The sequence below is a fragment of the Portunus trituberculatus genome, chromosome 23 (genome assembly GCF_017591435.1).
Source record: "Portunus trituberculatus isolate SZX2019 chromosome 23, ASM1759143v1, whole genome shotgun sequence".
NCBI lineage: Eukaryota > Metazoa > Arthropoda > Malacostraca > Decapoda > Portunidae > Portunus > Portunus trituberculatus.
This window is the reverse complement of record NC_059277.1, coordinates 10,337,270-10,355,479: the sequence shown is the minus strand read 5'-3', so window position 1 is coordinate 10,355,479 and position 18,210 is coordinate 10,337,270. Positions and strand designations below refer to the sequence as shown.

General features: G+C 42.1%; 1 protein-coding gene across 1 annotated transcript in view; it reads left to right on the top strand.

The window, feature by feature from the left end:
* LOC123507674 overlaps positions 1-18,210 on the top strand; it is a 190,876-nt gene that overhangs the window by 7,116 nt on the left and 165,550 nt on the right. Inside the window, 1 exon segment of the mRNA XM_045260787.1 lies at positions 4,257-4,310. Coding sequence (XP_045116722.1) covers positions 4,257-4,310 — 54 coding nt within the window.

Below are 18,210 nucleotides of genomic sequence, written 5' to 3'. Positions count from 1 at the left end.
TGTTGGTGCGTCAGCGTGTGCACGAGGCCCGCGACTACCCCAGCCACGCCCCCCGGTGTATGTCTCCCTCGGCATGACAACCTCCTCTCCTCTTCTCCCACTCCTCCACCTTCTCCCTTTCCCCTCTTCCTCATCCTCCTTGTCCTCCACCTACTATTGCTCCTACTCTTTTACCCTTCGGTTTTCCCTCTCCCTCCCCCACCCTGCTCCTCAGCATGCCACGCCAGAATCGTCCTTACAGTCATGGCAACCTTCTCTCCGTACCAATGTTGTTGCTGGTTATATCGTGTACTACTCTTCCCCATTTTCTCTCTCTATCTCGTTCTCTCTCTCTCTCTCTCTCTCTCTCTCTCTCTCTCTCTCTCTCTCTCTCTCTCTCTCTCTCTCTCTCTCTCTCTCTCTCTCTCTCTCTCTCTCTCTCTCTCTCTCTCTCTCTCTCTCTCTCTCTCTCTCTCTCTCTCTCACACACACACACACACACACACACACACACACCTGTCCTCCCTCGTGGTTACCCTGCATGGTATTAATTAAACACCAGGTATTCTTTATTTCCTGGTGTTGGGATTTGCTTTAATCTTTACATCGCATGCGTTGTAATCTAGACATACAGTTTGGTGTATCTTAAAGACTTAAAGTTACCGGTCCGTAGTTTTATATGCAGGAAGGAGAAACTCGACACACTCATACACTCATACAGACACACACAGGAATTGCGTTCAGGTATATGCTTTTGTTTATTTCCGTGTTTTTGTTGGTTTTCGTGCAGGTGATTGGAGATGAGACATAGTTTCTGCTGCTCACCTCGTAACTCGTTGGCGAAGTTACGTCACTTGCTAAATACTTCCGAGTTTAGTAACATGATGATGCTTGCAATATTAATAAGCTAATGACAGGACATGAGGAGGAGAGGAGGAAGAGGAGGAGGAATATGACATACTTGTAAACCTATGTTCCTACTTCGTAAAAATAAAAAGTTAAGAGGAAATGAATATGCAATGATAAAAAAAAAAGAGAGAGAGACATTTAAAGGGAAAGAGAAGGAAGGAGTCGAAAAGTAAAGGAGAAATGCTAGCTAAGAGAAAACTGATTGCTGTAAAAGATAAAAAGGAGAAAAGAAAAGGCCAATAGAAACGAAAACTTAAGAACAAACGATAAAACATTGAAAAATAAATATAAGGAGGAAATATGAAGACATGAAAAGAATAGAAAGGAAAAATTCAAATAAAGACAGAAAATAGCAATGAAAAGTGTTATCAGTATAAGTGTGTATTGTTTTATCATTACTTTCTTATCAAGTGGAAATCAAGAAATACTGAGGTGTGAATGAAGACACCATGTAATATTCTTCCAGTGTGAAAATTAATCGTTCTTAAGGGTGATATTCAGTTATTTAGGGATGCGAGGGGCGACTCAGCGTGTCACGGGGAGTGTGGGCGAACATTCTAACGAGTTTACGGTTGAGAAGTAAAGGAATTGTATGTCACCCTTGGGTAGCATCTCTCTCCATAAAGTACAAGCATTCCCCCCACTCTCCCACCTTCCATCCTACACCCGCTCTCTCTCTCTCTCTCTCTCTCTCTCTCTCTCTCTCTCTCTCTCTCTCTCTCTCTCTCTCTCTCTCTCTCTCTCTCTCTCTCTCTCTCTCTCTCTCTCTCTCTCTCTCTCTCTCTCTCTCTCTCTCTCTCTCTCTCTCTCTCTCTCTCTCTCTCTCTCTCTCTCTCTCTCTCTCTCTCTCTCTCTCTCTCTCTCTCTCTCTCTCTCTCTCTCTCTCTCTCTCTCTCTCTCTCTCTCTCTCTCTCTTGTTTCTCCGTTTCCTTTCTCTCTCTCTCTTCCATCTCCTCGATTTCCTCTACCCTTCCTTTTCATCACCCCTCACCATCTCTCTCTCTCTCTCTCTCTCTCTCTCTCTCTCTCTCTCTCTCTCTCTCTCTCTCTCTCTCTCTCTCTCTCTCTCTCTCTCTCTCTCTCTCTCTCTCTCTCTCTCTCTCTCTCTCTCTCTCTCTCTCTCTCTCTCTCTCTCTCTCTCTCTCTCTCTCTCTCTCTCTCTCTCTCTCTCTCTCTCTCTCTCTCTCTCTCTCTCTCTCTCTCTCTCTCTCTCTCTCTCTCTCTCTCTCTCTCTCTCTCTCTCTCTCTCTCTCTCTCTCTCTCTCTCTCTCTCTCTCTCTCTCTCTCTCTCTCTCTCTCTCTCTCTCTCTCTCTCTCTCACTCACTATTCCTATCAGCTCAACTCACTTTTCTCCCCAGTCTTCCCAAATGTCTCGCCCAAAATTTTCCTTCATTCTTTCCCAACCGCGTTTCATCTTCCCTTCCAACTCCTCGCCATTTCTTCACTAACCCTTCCTCTTTTTCCCCAAACAAATATTTTTCCTCCCTAGTCACTTTAGTTTCCTTCTTACTACCACTCGTATAAGCAAGCTGTTATTTTTTTCCCTAAGTATTTCTTTTCTGATATGATTTTTTTTCTTTATTTAAATTCATGTTTTCTTTTTTTTTCCTTTTGATTTTTCATGTATTATTTTCCCCACCATTAATCCATCTATTCTTCATTATTTTACCAAGTCTTCTTCTTTTCCCCCATTTTCTGTTTTATTTTAGCTTTGCATTGTATCTTTTCTGTCCATGGTTTATTTTTACTCCTTTCTCCCCTCATGAACTGATGTTTCCCCTCCCCTTTCTTCCCTCACATCCCCAAATCCTCCTCAGCGTAAGAGAAATGTACCTTTAAAGTGAAGAAGAGAGTAATGTTCTTATTTTTAGTTTCATTGTCTTGTTTTCGTACTCTTTACTTTTTTTTTAATCAAGTTTTCTAATGAGGAAAAAATTTTTTATTTTGATGTCTGTCTGTCTGTGTGTCTGTCTGTTTCGGTCTTGGTATTGTGTGTCTGTTTGTGTGTCAATCGTTGTTACACTCTGTCCATCTCATTGGCTGTGTTTTATCCATTATTTTCTCATTTTTATTCTTACTTTCTTTGTTAGTTTGTGTATTTAGTGATGTATATTTGTCTGCTCGTTTATCTTTCTGTCTGTATGTCTGTATGTCTGTCTACCTGCCTGTCCGTCAATCAGCCTGTTCCTGGGTGTTTATGTGTATCTGTCTTTCATTTGCCACCCTACCTCTCTCTCTCTCTCTTTCTCTCTCTCTCTCTCTCTCTCTCTCTCTCTCTCTCTCTCTCTCTCTCTCTCTCTCTCTCTCTCTCTCTCTCTCTCTCTCATATCCTGGAAACAAAAACCATTCATGTCTAATCATTTGCTCCCTGCTGAAAAAAAGTAAAAAAAAAAAAAAGAAAAGTCAAAGTGAAGGCGCACTAAATGTTCGACATGACTCATTAGTGCAAGTGAAGCCGACTCCCATTTTCTCTCGACTCATAATCAAAGAAAACCAAATGAGGTAGTCAGTTCAGGGTAAATTTATACATATTTTTTTCTTAATTCTCTCTCTCTCTCTCTCTCTCTCTCTCTCTCTCTCTCTCTCTCTCTCTCTCTCTCTCTCTCTCTCTCTCTCTCTCTCTCTCTCTCTCTCTCTCTCTCTCTCTCTCTCTCTCTCTCTTAATATATTTTTTCTCTTTATTTTCTTCTTTTCTTCTTCCTCTTGTGTCCGTCTTTTCCTGCTCCTCTTGTTATTCCTTCTCTTTTTTTTTCTTCCTGCTTTGTTCTTCCGTGTTCTCAGTTCCTTTATATCCTAGCTCCTCCTCCTCCTCCTCCTCCTCTTCCTCTTCCTCCATTTTCTCCTGCTCTTTCTCATTTCTTTAAATAACCATTTTTTATCCATCTTCTCTCCATAATTATCTCTTCTCATACTCATCTAATTCTCTCACCTTCTCCTCCATCCATTTACTTTCCTTCCTTGTACCTTCTACTCCCTTCCTCCTCTTCCAACTCTCCTCATAATTTAACCTTTTTTTATATGTTACTTTTCTTCCTATTTTCTTTTTCCATACTATATTATTTTCATTTTTTTCTATTTACTCTTTTCGTTTTTTTTTACTTTTCTCCTTTTTCTTCTTCTTTTCTTCTTCTTCTCTTTTCCTGCACTTTCTGTCAAACTTATTATATTTTCATTTTTACCGATTTTACTTTTTTGCCTTGTATTGTGGTTTCCTTTTGTATTTGTGGTTTGTTTCTCTCCTCCTCCTCCTCCTCCTCCTCCTCCTCCTCCTCCTCCTCCTCCTCCTCCTTCTCCTCCTCCTCCTCCTCCTCCCGTGCAGAGCGAAGTGAAGGCATTATTATTGACATATCCACCTCTCTCCTTGCAGAACAATAATGAAGCCGTGACGTCACACAAACAACCAACGATAAGCAGTAGAAACGTGAGTAATTATTTTTATATTCGTATTTATTCATCATTTTTCTATGTGTGTGTGTGTGTGTGTGTGTGTGTGTGTGTGTGTGTGTGTGTGTGTGTGTGTGTGTGTGTGTGTGTGTGTGTGTGTGTGTGTGTGTGTGTTATATTTGTTTGCTTTTCACTTTTTTTCAGCTATTTCTTTATAACATTTTCTTTATATTATATCAATTGATCTTTTTTCATTACTCTTTTCCTTATTTTCCTACTCTTTTCCTTCTCTCGTCTCGTTTTCCTTTATTGTTTCTTTTACTATTGTTTCTTATGTAGCAGGAAGGGATATTAAAACTCTCTCTCTCTCTCTCTCTCTCTCTCTCTCTCTCTCTCTCTCTCTCTTGCATTACGATAGTTTTCATGTCTTTGAATTCCCGTTATTGTTCGCTCACTGTTAGTTTATGTTCTGTTATCGTATTTTTTCGTTTTCTTTTCAATTCTTATCACCCACGGCGGTCTTGTGTCCATGTGAGCCTTGTATATTCTCTCTCTCTCTCTCTCTCTCTCTCTCTCTCTCTCTCTCTCTCTCTCTCTCTCTCTCTCTCTCTCTCTCTCTCTCTCTCTCTCTCTCTCTCTCTCTCTCTCTCTCTCTTTCCTTTTATTCATCCTCATATTGATCTGTTTGGACATCAACTCTCATCTCTCTCATTACTTCAACACCCTCCTCTCCTCCTCCTCCTCCTCTTCCTTCTCCTCTTCCTCCTCCTCCTCCTCCTCCTCCTCCTCCTTCTCCTCCTCCTATTCCTCCTCCTCCTGGGTACTCCATAACAGTTCTTCCTCTCAGAATCTCCATCTCTTGAAATAGATTGGAAAACACTGCCTTTCTTCATTTTACTTGTTTTTCATTCCTCTCAGCTTCCTTGTGAGTTTCGAAATGACACTACTTAGGTCTCAGTTTACCTTCTGTCTGTCTGTCTGTCTGTGTGCCTGTCTGTAGGCCTCTCTGTCTGTGAAATTTTGGGGTTTGGTAGGTTGTTTTTGTATGGTTAAGTTGTGTGTGTGTGTGTGTGTGTGTGTGTGTGTGTGTGTGTGTGTGTGTGTGTGTGTGTGTGTGTGTGTGTGTGTGTGTGTGTGGGATTTCATTTTACGATTTCTCTCTCTCTCTCTCTCTCTCTCTCTCTCTCTCTCTCTCTCTCTCTCTCTCTCTCTCTCTCTCTCTCTCTCTCTCTCTCTCTCTCTCTCTCTCTCTCTCTCTATTTTTCCTGTTTTCACAATTTTCAGATAAGGAAAACTGTATCTACTTTTTCATGCTTCTCATTACAAACTGCTTTCCTCCAACAATTGATTTTCTGAGACACACGTACAGTGGTAGTATAGTCACATTGACAGCCTTACTAGGTCCAGTAGGGCTGTTGCTGTCTCGTCTTTCTTTTGTATTCCTTTGTATTCCTTTGTATTCTCCTCCTCCTCTTTCTCCTCCTCCCCATCCTCCTCCTCCTCCTTTCTCCTCCTCCTCTTCCTCCTCCTCCTCCTCCTCCTCCTCCTCCTCCTCCTCCTCCTCCTCCTCCTCCTCCTCCTCCTGTTCCATGTTTCTGCGTCACTGCAGTTTTGGTTTTTACGTGTCTAGGTCTGTTTTACGTTATTTTTTTCCATCTCCCCTCCGTTTCTCTCTCTCTCTCTCTCTCTCTCTCTCTCTCTCTCTCTCTCTCTCTCTCTCTCTCTCTCTCTTTCACGGCTGGTTAGTCTCAATTTTTGTTTTCCTTTGTGTTCCCTTGCGCTCCTCCCTGCCCCTCGCCTCGCCCCGCCAGAGGTCAGCAGTGCAGTCTTTGATCTGTGTTGCCTGGGATACTCACACATGTCCACTTTGATTTATTACTCCTAGACCCGTTGATCCTCACCTCTTTACCTCCTCACCCACTGCCTCGATACTGCCTCATCTCAACCTCACTCCTGCCTCACTAGTTCCTCATTCCTATCACTTTCCATCGCTATTCCTGCTTACTTCCTATTGTTCCTCTTACGTCATTCCCCTATTCATAAATAGATCGGTAGATAGATTTTTTTACCACATCTTTTCTCTTGATAGATAATTGCGATACATGTTTCTGGTCCAAATTACAATAATTGTACATTAAAAGCTTCCCAATTAACACTCATTTTCAATAAACCGAAAAAAATAATGAGGATATGTATAAAATTGAATGCCATTACGATTTACACTAGTTTCCTTTACAGACACGTACAGATACCCACTACACTGTTACGTCTCCTGAAATCACCTCATTCCTGCTTCCATTTCTGTCTTGTTATTGTTTCATTCTTACGTTACTTTTATTTGTTTTGATGTCTTATTGTTGCATCCCTTAAAATGTTCCTTACTCTTAACACCCTCTTTTTTTTCCGTTTCGTGTTTTTTTCTCACTTCATTTTCTCCCCAAGACTGGTGATTAATACAGCTCCTCCTCTCAAAACATTCTTCCTCTCTCTGTTCTCGTGTTTATTTTTTTTTCTTTATTCTCCCTCTTATCCTCGTCACTCTTCCTATTTTGTATTCTTGACTAGCATCTTCACATACTTTTCTTCTCGTTTTTCTCTTCATTTCTAGTATTCTTGTGATTTTCCCTTTTACTCTTCCGCTCTCTTTCTTCTCTTCCGTTCCTTCTGTTACCTATTCTTGACTGACATCTTCATCCTCTATCGCTCTCCCTCTCTCCCCCTTCCTCTTCCTTCCTCTCATCTTGACTGGCATCTTCTCACCTCCTCCCTGCCTCTTCCGGACCCTTCTTTTTTTTTTTTTTTTTTTTTTTTGCCTTCTATCTTCAGCCTAGTCTTTGCTTCTTTCTCACCCTCCCATCTAAGTCTTGTTTCATTATTTCTCCTCGATTCTTCCTCATCTATTTCAAATTCTCTGTTTTTCTATCGTGTTTCATCCTCCATTCTCTTCTTCCTTCCCTCAGTTGCTTTCACACATCTACTTTCTTATTCTTTCATCTTTCATTCCATTCCTTTTTTCTTTATCTTTCAAACCTGTTATTTTTATCTCATCTCTCCTTTTCCTTCCTTTCTTTATACCTTTATTGTTATTATTATGTTATTATTTCTATGCTTTCCTCCCCTTTCATGTTATCTACTGTTCTTTCTTTTCTTCTCCTTCTCTTTCAAACCTGCTATTCCTTTCCTAACCTCATTGAAACCTATTATTATGTTCCTATTCTCTCCTTTCCCAGCGTCTTTATTTTGCATCCTCTTCCTTCACCCACTACTGCAGCGTCTTCCGTTCTTCGTTCCCCTGTGTCTGGTGCGTGAGGGCGTGTTCGTGTCACCTCCGCTACCTGTCCTTTGTTAAATCTGCCACAGCTTAATTTACCTGGGAATTATCTCTGGTACTGTTGTTTAACCCTCTCCCTACAATTCTCTTTACTAAAAACAATGTATAAAAAGAAAGAAAGGAATTACAAGGATAGGTTTAGTAGTTTCCAGCCACTTTGATGCTTGTAAGTTGCTCTAGAATAAGAAAAAAAAATGTCTCAGTGGTTAGTGATTTTGGAAAGATGCGTTAGATAACAATGAAAGGGTTAAGTCGAGAGAGAGAGAGAGAGAGAGAGAGAGAGAGAGAGAGAGAGAGAGAGAGAGAGAAAGAGAGGGAGGGAGGGAGAGGGAGAGAGAGAATCTTTTCCATTCCATCTGTGTGTGTCAGTTCACGTTTCTCTCTTCAGCCGCCAAATATCGGGTGCGTTATTTACTTGTCTAACACATACAGACCTCAATGACTGCTAACCTTTCACTCCACTGCCGGGAGAGAGAGAGTAGGCGGCAGGCGGTGGTGGTGCTGCTTGCTTCTGTGTGCTGACCTTTGCTGCTGTTCAAGGTCACTGGCCATCGCTGCGTACCCTTCTGTGCCTCCTCCAGGTCACCTTTCCCCAGTTTACTGAAGGGATAAGGGAGTGAATGAGTGAGGAGAATGAAGTGAATGAGTGAATGAGGTGAGTGAGTGAGTGAGTGAGTGAGTGAGTGAAGGTGTGAGGTTGTACAGTTGTTTTTTTCTGGTTCCTCAGGTGTGTCTTTGTGAGTGAGTAAGTGAGTGAGTGAACAGGTGAGAAAGTGAATGGATCTCTTGTTTTCTTTCTCATTCAGGTATGTCTTTGTCATTCATGAGAGGAGTGAATGAGGAATGTTTGAAATGTGAAGGAACATGACTCATCTCTTCTCTCTCTCTCTCTCTCTCTCTCTCTCTCTCTCTCTCTCTCTCTCTCTCTCTCTCTCTCTCTCTCTCTCTCTCTCTCTCTCTCTCTCTCTCTCTCTCTCTCTCTCTCTTGTAGTATGAATAAGTGTGAGGATGCGTGGATTCCTTCTTCAGGAGTTTAAAAGACGCCTCCTCCTCTTAATAAACTCGTTCCTTTTGGGTTCTGAGGATGCATCCGTGTGAGGAAGTGAAGGGCGGACACAGACAGACAGACAGACAGACAGAGTGACGGGGAATAATGCATGAGGAAGTTGGTCATTTTGCACTTACACATCTGTCATTCATCCCTAAAAGTGTGAATGAGTGAAAGAGAAAATGAATGAAGAAGCGGTGAGGAGGCAGACTCTCTCTCTCTCTCTCTCTCTCTCTCTCTCTCTCTCTCTCTCTCTCTCTCTCTCTCTCTCTCTCTCTCTCGCTCTCGCTCTCTCTCTGGGCTCTCATCCACTTTCACTTAGCAGACCAGGTAGCGGCGGCGGGCAGGGCAGGTGTGCGGGCTGGCGGCAGACAGGTAGGGCGGGAGGAGGTAGCTTAGGGGAGGGTGGTTGGTGGGAGGAGGAGGCAATTAGCACCTGTCCCGCCGCCCTACTTGACGTCAGGACAACTTTAGGGAGTGGTCGATGGTTCTACGAGGGGCATTTAGGGCAGGGAGAGTAAGAGGGAGTAAAAGTGAATAAAAGAGAGTAAACCCAGTAGAGTTGCAGTACCGTAAGTGTTGTGAAATGGCGTGTTTGTTTCTCTCTCTCTCTCTCTCTCTCTCTCTCTCTCTCTCTCTCTCTCTCTCTCTCTCTCTCTCTCTCTCTCTCTCTCTCTCTCTCTCTCTCTCTCTCTCTCTCTCTCTCTCTCTCTCTCTCTCTCTCTCTCTCTCTCTCTCTCTGTGTGTGTGTGTGTGTGTGTGTGTGTGTGTGTGTGTGTGTGTGTGTGTGCGCGCGCGCGCGATTTATCCAAGGAAAAGTAAAAAGTTTACTTTTTGCAGTTTTTCATGATATAAGTGAGATCTGAAGGATTCCTTATCATTAAACCATGAAAATGCCTTGTAACTTTGATATATATAAATATATACAAGTTAATATATGAACCTATATACGGATTTTAAGTGAAAGTTTAGTACAGAATGAAAAAAAAATAAGCGATAAGATACATGAAGGTAGTTCTTTGATAATAATTTTGTCCCGAAACATTTTGTATAATAAGGTTTTTACAGCGAATGTTTTTGGTAAGTACATAAAGAATGCTGTGAACCTTTTGACTGTCTCTTGGTACACTTGTCCTTAATTACCAATCACTTTCGGACATCCTTTCTTGTTCTACAGCCACGTGCAATCTCTAAACTGAAAAAAAATTGCAAAATGTATTACTTTTCATCGTTAACATTCTTGTAGTTACTCGGGGAGACTTAATTCATTGTTTTTGATGTAGTTAATTATTGCGTGTCGTAGTTTAAGGATTAAAGACCATACCATTCCCCAACCTGTGTTTATCATAGCACTGCATTGTAACGTAGCGTGTCTCAATGACTTAATCCCTCCAGTAACATGCCGCGTTTCCGTATTCATTCAGCTTACTATTTAGTGATTTGATACAGCTTCAAAGACTCAGACGGAAAACTAAAATAGTGAAGGCTGTGGCCAGTAGTCTTTAGACCTTCATTGACCCTTCTTAATGTCAAGAAAATCATCTAATCCTACGCGAATCTCAGTTTAAAAAAGCGTCCCAGTATTAAAAGGACTAAGACACTAAACTAAAAAACGTAAGGGAAACTGCAAGAAAACACCAGACCTACACGTAACAATCCCATTATAAAACACACCCACCAGTTGCCACGTATCATCCCCAGCTATAAATTCGTCTAATCCTCCTATAAATTCGCGTATTGACTCCGAATTAACAGCCTCACTGACGCAAAGGCCTTCACACACTGCACTGCCGCCTCGCCCCTTAACTATATTGGCACATTCCCGCACAAGCTTAGGTTAGGTTAGGTTAGGGAATGTTCCTGCTTGCGTGAGTTCGCCAGCGCGCCTCTCCATCTTGCTTGCTAATTTGCAATGACTTACCTGAAAGTCTAGGGTCGTTACCAGCCATGTTTAATTTGCATTGGTAATTATATGCATACTGATACCTGTCTGGCGATAATGGAGAGAGAGAGAGAGAGAGAGAGAGAGAGAGAGAGAGAGAGAGAGAGAGAGAGAGAGAGAGAGAGAAGGTGTGAGAAAGAAAATAAATCTAATCTAAACTATTTGGAGTGTCTTTTCAGCATGTTATTTGATTTAAATCCTTTCACTTCCCTTAATCAGTGTTTCTTTCTCTCTCTCTCTCTCTCTCTCTCTCTCTCTCTCTCTCTCTCTCTCTCTCTCTCTCTCTCTCTCTCTCTCTCTCTCTCTCTCTCTCTCTCTCTCTCTCTCTCTCTCTCTCTCTCTCTCTCTCTCTCTCTCTCTCTCTCTCTCTCTCTCTCTCTCTCTCTCTCTCTCTCTCTCTCTCTCTCTCTCTCTCTCTCTCTCTCTCTCTCTCTCTCTCTCTCTCTCTCTCTCTCTCGTGAGAATAATGAGAGGAAAGAAAGACAAAAGATCTAGAGAAAGAGAGAGAGAGAGAGAGAGAGAGAGAGAGAGAGAGAGAGAGAGAGAGAGAGAGAGAGAGAGAGAGAGAGAGAGTAGTAAAACTGGAGGAAACGGGAGAGAGGAAAGAAAAAAAGTAGAAAACACACACACACACACACACACACACACACACACACACACACACACACACACACACACACACACACACACACACACGCAGAGACTAAAGCGACACACCGGTAAGACTCACATAGTCACTCCACACACACAAACTAGCGCACTTACACACACACACACACACACACACACACACACACACACACACACACACACACACACACACACACACACACACACACACACACACACACACACTTCCTCATCTCCATCATCGTATTTTGTCTCATCCTCACAATCACCTCCTGTCCTCTCCACACCTTCCCATCACACCTGGAATTAATTAGACCTTCCTTAATTAACTTCTCTTACCTGCACCCTTCCCTTCCCTCACCCAGCCCTCCATCTCTACCAAAACTCAAAGTCATCATTACTCAAGAATTTATCGCCAAAACTTGGCAACAGTAAACTTTCTTCTAAGCTCGAGGAATGCTTACCTGGGCGACACCTGGCGGAGGCAAGTTAATTATCCACCGTGAGGATCATTACTGGTGTTTTTGAGTCTAATAACGGGTCATAAGAGCGTCTATGTGATCACCTAATTGCCTGTTACTTCCGCGGTGATGGTTGGTACTTTTGTGAGGGGAGGACAGAGGGGGAAGGGAGTGGCTGTTTTTTGCAAGGTACGTGAAGGAAGTGGGAAGGAAGGAAAGTAGGGATACCATTAAGGAAAACAAAGGAACACAAAGGAAAACAAGGCACAACACACTTGTTGGTCCTCAAGTGGATGTTTGTGATAAGGTATGAAAGAATTCAGGAGGAACAGGAAGTATTAGGTAGAATGAAGGAATTGAAGCAGACAAAACAGAGAGAGAGAAAGAAGAAGAGTATGCAAAGGAAAAGAAAAGTGTAGATAAATGAGAAAAATTCGATTAGGAAGATGAAGAAAAAAAAGAAGAAAAAGAAGCAAGAAAATGAGAAGGGACATGAACGAAGAAGAAGATTGAGCCAAAAAAAACATGGAAGATAGTAAAAGAAGAAGGAGAAGAACATCTTGGAAGGAGGAGGATGAGAAACACGAGAAGAAGGAGGAGGAGGAAGAAGAGTAGGAGGAAGGGAGGGTTATGGCGAGAGGAATGTTGGAAGGATAGCAAACATGGAGGTGGGAGGCAGGCAGCGGGAAACAGCCTAGCAAGCAGGATGAAGCAGACTGGGAGAGGAGAGAGAGAGAGAGAGAGAGAGAGAGAGAGAGAGAGAGAGAGTGGCCAAGGTAATGACTCTCCGTGACACGTCTATTTTTCCCCTCAGCGTTTCCCTTCCTTCCCTTCCTCACTCTATTTTCTTTCTCGTTACGTGTATTCATCTTACCATCCTCCTTATTAAACTCACCTGGCCGCCTTACCTTGCACTGGGGACAGGTGAGGTAAGGGGAAGGGTTAAGTGGGAGGGACAGGTGCAAAAAATTCTACCTGTGATGTTTTGATAGTGACTTAGTGTTTTCCTTTAACGGTAATGGTTTAATTGCGATCTTGTTTGCGTTTAGAGACTCTGGTACAATGAACGGAACCTTCAAGTATAGGCAACAAGTCTTCTTGTACAAAGGTGTGGGTTTTTAGTATAAGAGAAGGGGTTTTAGTAGAAGAAATGAGCCTTTTTATGAGTTAGACCAAGAGGCCTTATGAGAGAGAGAGAGAGAGAGAGAGAGAGAGAGAGAGAGAGAGAGAGAGAGAGCGTTCCTCTTAATTCCGGGGTGATAGGTCAAAGTTCAAGGCCGGCGTGACCCCACAAGGAACAGTCTGGGCGCGCGCGTATAGAAGGTAACGATCGCCACGCCGCTGCACCTCCCTCCTGCTGCCTCCTGCCGCCAGCCCTGCACACCCTGACGCCCTGACGCCCTCCTACTGCCTCCCTGACACCCTGACACCCTGGTGCCCTCTTTCTGCTGCTCTGACCCTCTGACGTCTCGTTCCTCTCTCATATACAATCTACACACACCTGTTTTCACACACTGACACCCTAAACAAACCATTTTACACACACACACACACACACACACACACACACACACACACACACACACACACACACACACACACACACACACACACACACACACACACACACACACACACACACACACACACACACACACACACACACACACACACACACAAACATAGATGGCTTTTTTCACTTAACTTTCTTTCCTACAGATTCATATCTTGTTCTCATTGGGTAATAATTCATTTTAACACACTTACCCTCTCCTTTCTTTTACTAAGCAGCACACTCAATACACCCTTCACCATATATACTAGGTATTATACGCATTTTTTGTCATGTTAACAATAGATTTCACACTTACATTACACTACTCACACTAACCTAACAACCAAGCATCCTGCATTCACACACACACACACACACACACACACACACACACACACACACACACACACACACACACACACACACACACACACACACACACACACACACACACACACACACACACACCTACATACACTACTCTCTACACCCCACTTAGTCGCACACACACAGCAGCCATGTACGTATGTGTAAAACATCACTCACGCACACTACTACGCCATGCACCCTGCCTCCCCTCCCCCACACCTCCCCACCACACACACTTGTACCCTACCCACAACTACACACTTGAAAGACCACCGCAGTACACACATCCCTTACAAACATACAAAACCTCACTTAAAACTATGTACACCAAATCATTCATGTACACGTGTGGACCTGGTATAGTTACCGCCTATGGATCTCTCTGGTAGTCATGGGTGTGTTGGGGTAATGACACACTCTCCCAGGGCACCTCTTTCTCCCCTGTGGTTGCCCGACGCGGGACTTTTAATTAGACTGAACTCAGATAGACACGTGGATACAGATACAGACTAATGAGAGAGAGAGAGAGAGAGAGAGAGAGAGAGAGAGAGAGAGAGAGAGAGAGAGAGAGAGAGAGAGAGAGAGAGAGAGAGACGCTTATATAAAGACAGAGACAGACAAACGCTTTCACAGAGACATACAGAGACAAAGACACACTGACACATATTCCGGGAGAAAGACAGACAGATACACAATTAGACAGACAGACAGACAGACAGACAGACAATTACAAAGAAGGAAAGACAGACAAACACACCCACAAATACACAAATACATTAAAAATGCCATAACACAAGAATGAAAGGAGACAAAAGAGGACACCAAAGAAAAGAATATTAAAAAAAAACGAGAAAAAGGTCCACAAGATAAAGTGTTAATGAAAGAAAACTAGTAAGCAAATTAAAAATACGTAATAGAGAGAGAAAAATTCAAATCAGCACAGTCAAACACAACGAGAGGGACGCGGAGCTGAGCAAACAAACGCTTAACAATTTCGAACTCATAACGTTACAAACAAATAAAAATATATGTTAAAAAAAAAAGCGCACAATGTCCATAGGGAATTCAAACTGCCAACTCATTAACAACACTTTACTAATAAGGATCTCACCTTTAACTTTAATAACAGTGCGCAGGAGTAATTAAGCCAGGTAATAACAGGTGCAGCTGCAGGTAATGTACTCGCTACCTGGATGAGAAGGTGGAATAAATATTAATGGCTAAAGAATATACATGTTGTGAGAATCTGTCCTTGAGTTCTCGAGGTTCTGTAACATGCCCTGTGTGTTTTAAAGGTTGTTTTGTCTACTTTTGAGTGAATTTATTATCGTTATGCATGTTTTTAAGGACACACACACACACACACACACACACACACACACACACACACACACACACACACACACACACACACACACAGAGGCAAGCAACTCAGCGCAAACTTACCCGTGTGTTTAGTTCAGATTGAAACATAACAATGATTTGGTGAGTGAGTGAGAGAGGAAGAGAAGGAAAAGTAGAGGAAGAGGAAGAGAAGGTGTACAAAGAGAAGGAAGAGAAGGAGGAAGAGGAGGAGGATTAGATAAACATAAGAATGAAAATGAAGAACCGAAAAATTTTGTAATATGAAGGTTGTAAAGAAAATTAAGAAAAATGAAGAGGAAAGAAGGTAGAAGGAGAGGAATAATATGTAATTGAGAAAGAGAGATTAGGCATGTACTGCAAGGAATAGGAAGAGGAAGTGGAAGGAAGAAGGTGAGAAATATAAGATAAAGAGGGATAGAAAGAAGAAAAATGAGAAGAGCAACAAGAGGGCTTAGAAGAATGATATTAGAGAAAGATGAAGAAAGGAAGAAGCAAATGAAGAAGAAGAATGGAGAGAATAAAACAAGAAAGAACAGGAATGAAGATTACAGATTTGAAGAATATTAGAGAAAAATGAAAGAATGAAAGAAAGAGAGAGAGAGAGAGAGAGAGAGAGAGAGAGAGAGAGAGAGAGAGAGAGAGAGAGAGAAAAGGATAGACAAAAAAATATAAGCATGAGACATATTATAGGAGAAGGATGAAGGAAAGGCGAAGGAAGTGCAGACGTGGAATGAAATGTGTGGAAATAATGGAAGATGGAAGAGGCAAGGAGGAGGGTAAGAATATTCATGGAGTGTGGTGGGAGAGAGGAGAGGGAGGAGGAAATGGGAGAGGCAGTGGAGGGGAAAAATCATCACTAGAGAGGGGAGGAAGTAGGAAGGGAAACATGGAGGGGGAAGGAGAGAGAGAGAGAAAAAAAAGATTCTGCAAAAAAAGAATAAAAGAACACAAAACCAAATCACACTGAGAGCCAGAATATTAATGAAGTTCTTAATGAGAAAAAAAAGTAAAAAGAAAACAGAAAAACGCAAGTAATCTTTTTCCTCTTTTTTTTACCTACTAGGCGGAGAGGTGACGGTAGAATGAGTGTCGCTGCTGACGAACTAACATAGCGACTTTAAAATCGTATGGAAATCCTAAGCGTAGTGTAGGTGGAGGCTGGTTGGCTGGCTGGCTGGCTGGCTCGGTGGCTGGCTGTTGGCACCTTCTCTGCTTCTGACACCTCGCCCAGGCCGCCACCACAAGGAACATGTCTGGGAAGCGAAGACTGTGTGTATGTGTGTGTAAGAGAGGGAGAGAGTAAGAGCGTGGTATATGCTTGATGTATATACGTAAATTATCTATTTATACGTCTATCTATCTATTTATGTTAAGTAGAAGTGTGTCAAGGTATGTATAAGGAAGCAGAATGTATATAAAAGTGTATTTAGAGTAACATATGGATAAGTGTGTATTAAGTTGTTTGTGTGTGCGTGTGTGTTGCAGCTTAACCCTTTCAGTACCATGACGCATTTCCATATTCATTTTGCTTACTATCTGGTGATTTACTACAGCTTTAGAAACTTATATGGGGGATTAAAATAGTGAAGACTCTGGTCATTAGTCTTCTGACCTCCATAGATCCTAGCTAATGTCAATAAAATGGTCTAATCGTACACAAACCTCAAGGTAAAAATGTGTTCCAGTACTGAAGGAGTTAAGATATATGAGGGTGTATGAGGAGTGACTGCAGGTGTATAGGAGTGTGTATATGGAAGGGAAGCTTAAAATGTATAGATGTATTGAGTAAGTGGATGTATATGTGTGTACAGTATGTATTATGGTGTGTTTTGGTTATGTATAGGGGTGTTTCTGAGGCTGTGAAAGGTGTGTGTGTGTGTGTGTGTGTGTGTGTGTGTGTGTGTGTGTGTGTGTGTGTGTGTGGAGGAGTGTGTTAGAGATGTAAATTAGAAAACAGAGTAATGAGTGGATGGACGAGGTACGGAGAGAGCTGATGGAATAGAATATGAGGTGGGAGGAACGAGGATGGTGAAAAATGGCATCACTTTGAAGATGGAAAAAAAAGAAGTCTTGTTTTGAGAGCACACACAGGACACTACTTGACAATATTACATCTTGAAACTCGCCTCCAAAGAACGCCTACAGAAACATAAGAATCCCCATCTCTTCCATTATAAACAGTGATAAAAGATAGGAGAATAAACCCTCCAAAAGACTAATGTTAAAGTATCCTCATGAAGTAGTAAAGAATTGTGCAGAAAAAATAAGAACATTAGAAGACATTTATACTCGGTCTTAAAAGACTGTTATTGCAAAACAACTGTGTTCCCTTATTATGAGGAATATATCAGTTTTCTTAAATTAACCATTTATCTTCAAATCAACTATGGTAGAAATTTCACTGCGACACGAAAGAAATACCAGCAACAAAAACAATGCGTGAAGTCTTTGTAAACATCTACAAGCAAGTTAGTGATGAAAAACAATATATTTTGCAATTTTTCCCATTTCAAAGATTGGATGTGGCAGTGAAACAAATAAAGGTATCTAAGAGTGATTGTTAATTAGGGAAAGGTGTATCAAATGGTAGTTAGAGATTCAATTCATACCTTTATCATTCTTCATTAATTAATAAACACCACATATAAACTCTGAGCGGGTTCCATTACTCGTGAACCTGAATGTATCCTTTGAGATCCGCAAGAAATTACACCCATATTCCAACAAATGAAAAACGAAACTCACCCTTTTTTTAATCAAACAATTACTACCATTTCAATCATTCCGGTAAATTCCCCTTACCGTAAATCACCCACCACACAGCGAGACGGAGCAAAAGTAGTGAGTCCCTGGACAGCCTTGTGTGGACTCCCCGTAAACTGAACCCTTATCCCATTTTATTGGCGAGCTGAGAGTACTTCATTACTCCTCCTTATTGTATCTCAAGGGCCCCATTGTCCCCTCCAGGAGGAGAGAGAGACTGAAGAGGAGGAAGAAGAGTAGGGGTCATCAAGCGGTCTGGAACCCCTTCAATTGAGGCCAAAATCCCGTGATGCTCCTTTTCTTATTCACTTTGTTCTCTCGAATGTAAAAACTGCGAGGTAATGGACACAATGGGAGGGTTCCTGAGCCCGCGCAGGTGTGGGGAAGCGACGCACAGGTGAGGCAGAGAGGCAGGTAGTGTCGCCAGGTGAGGGAATGGGAAGGTTAAAGGAGAATGGAAATATAGATGGACA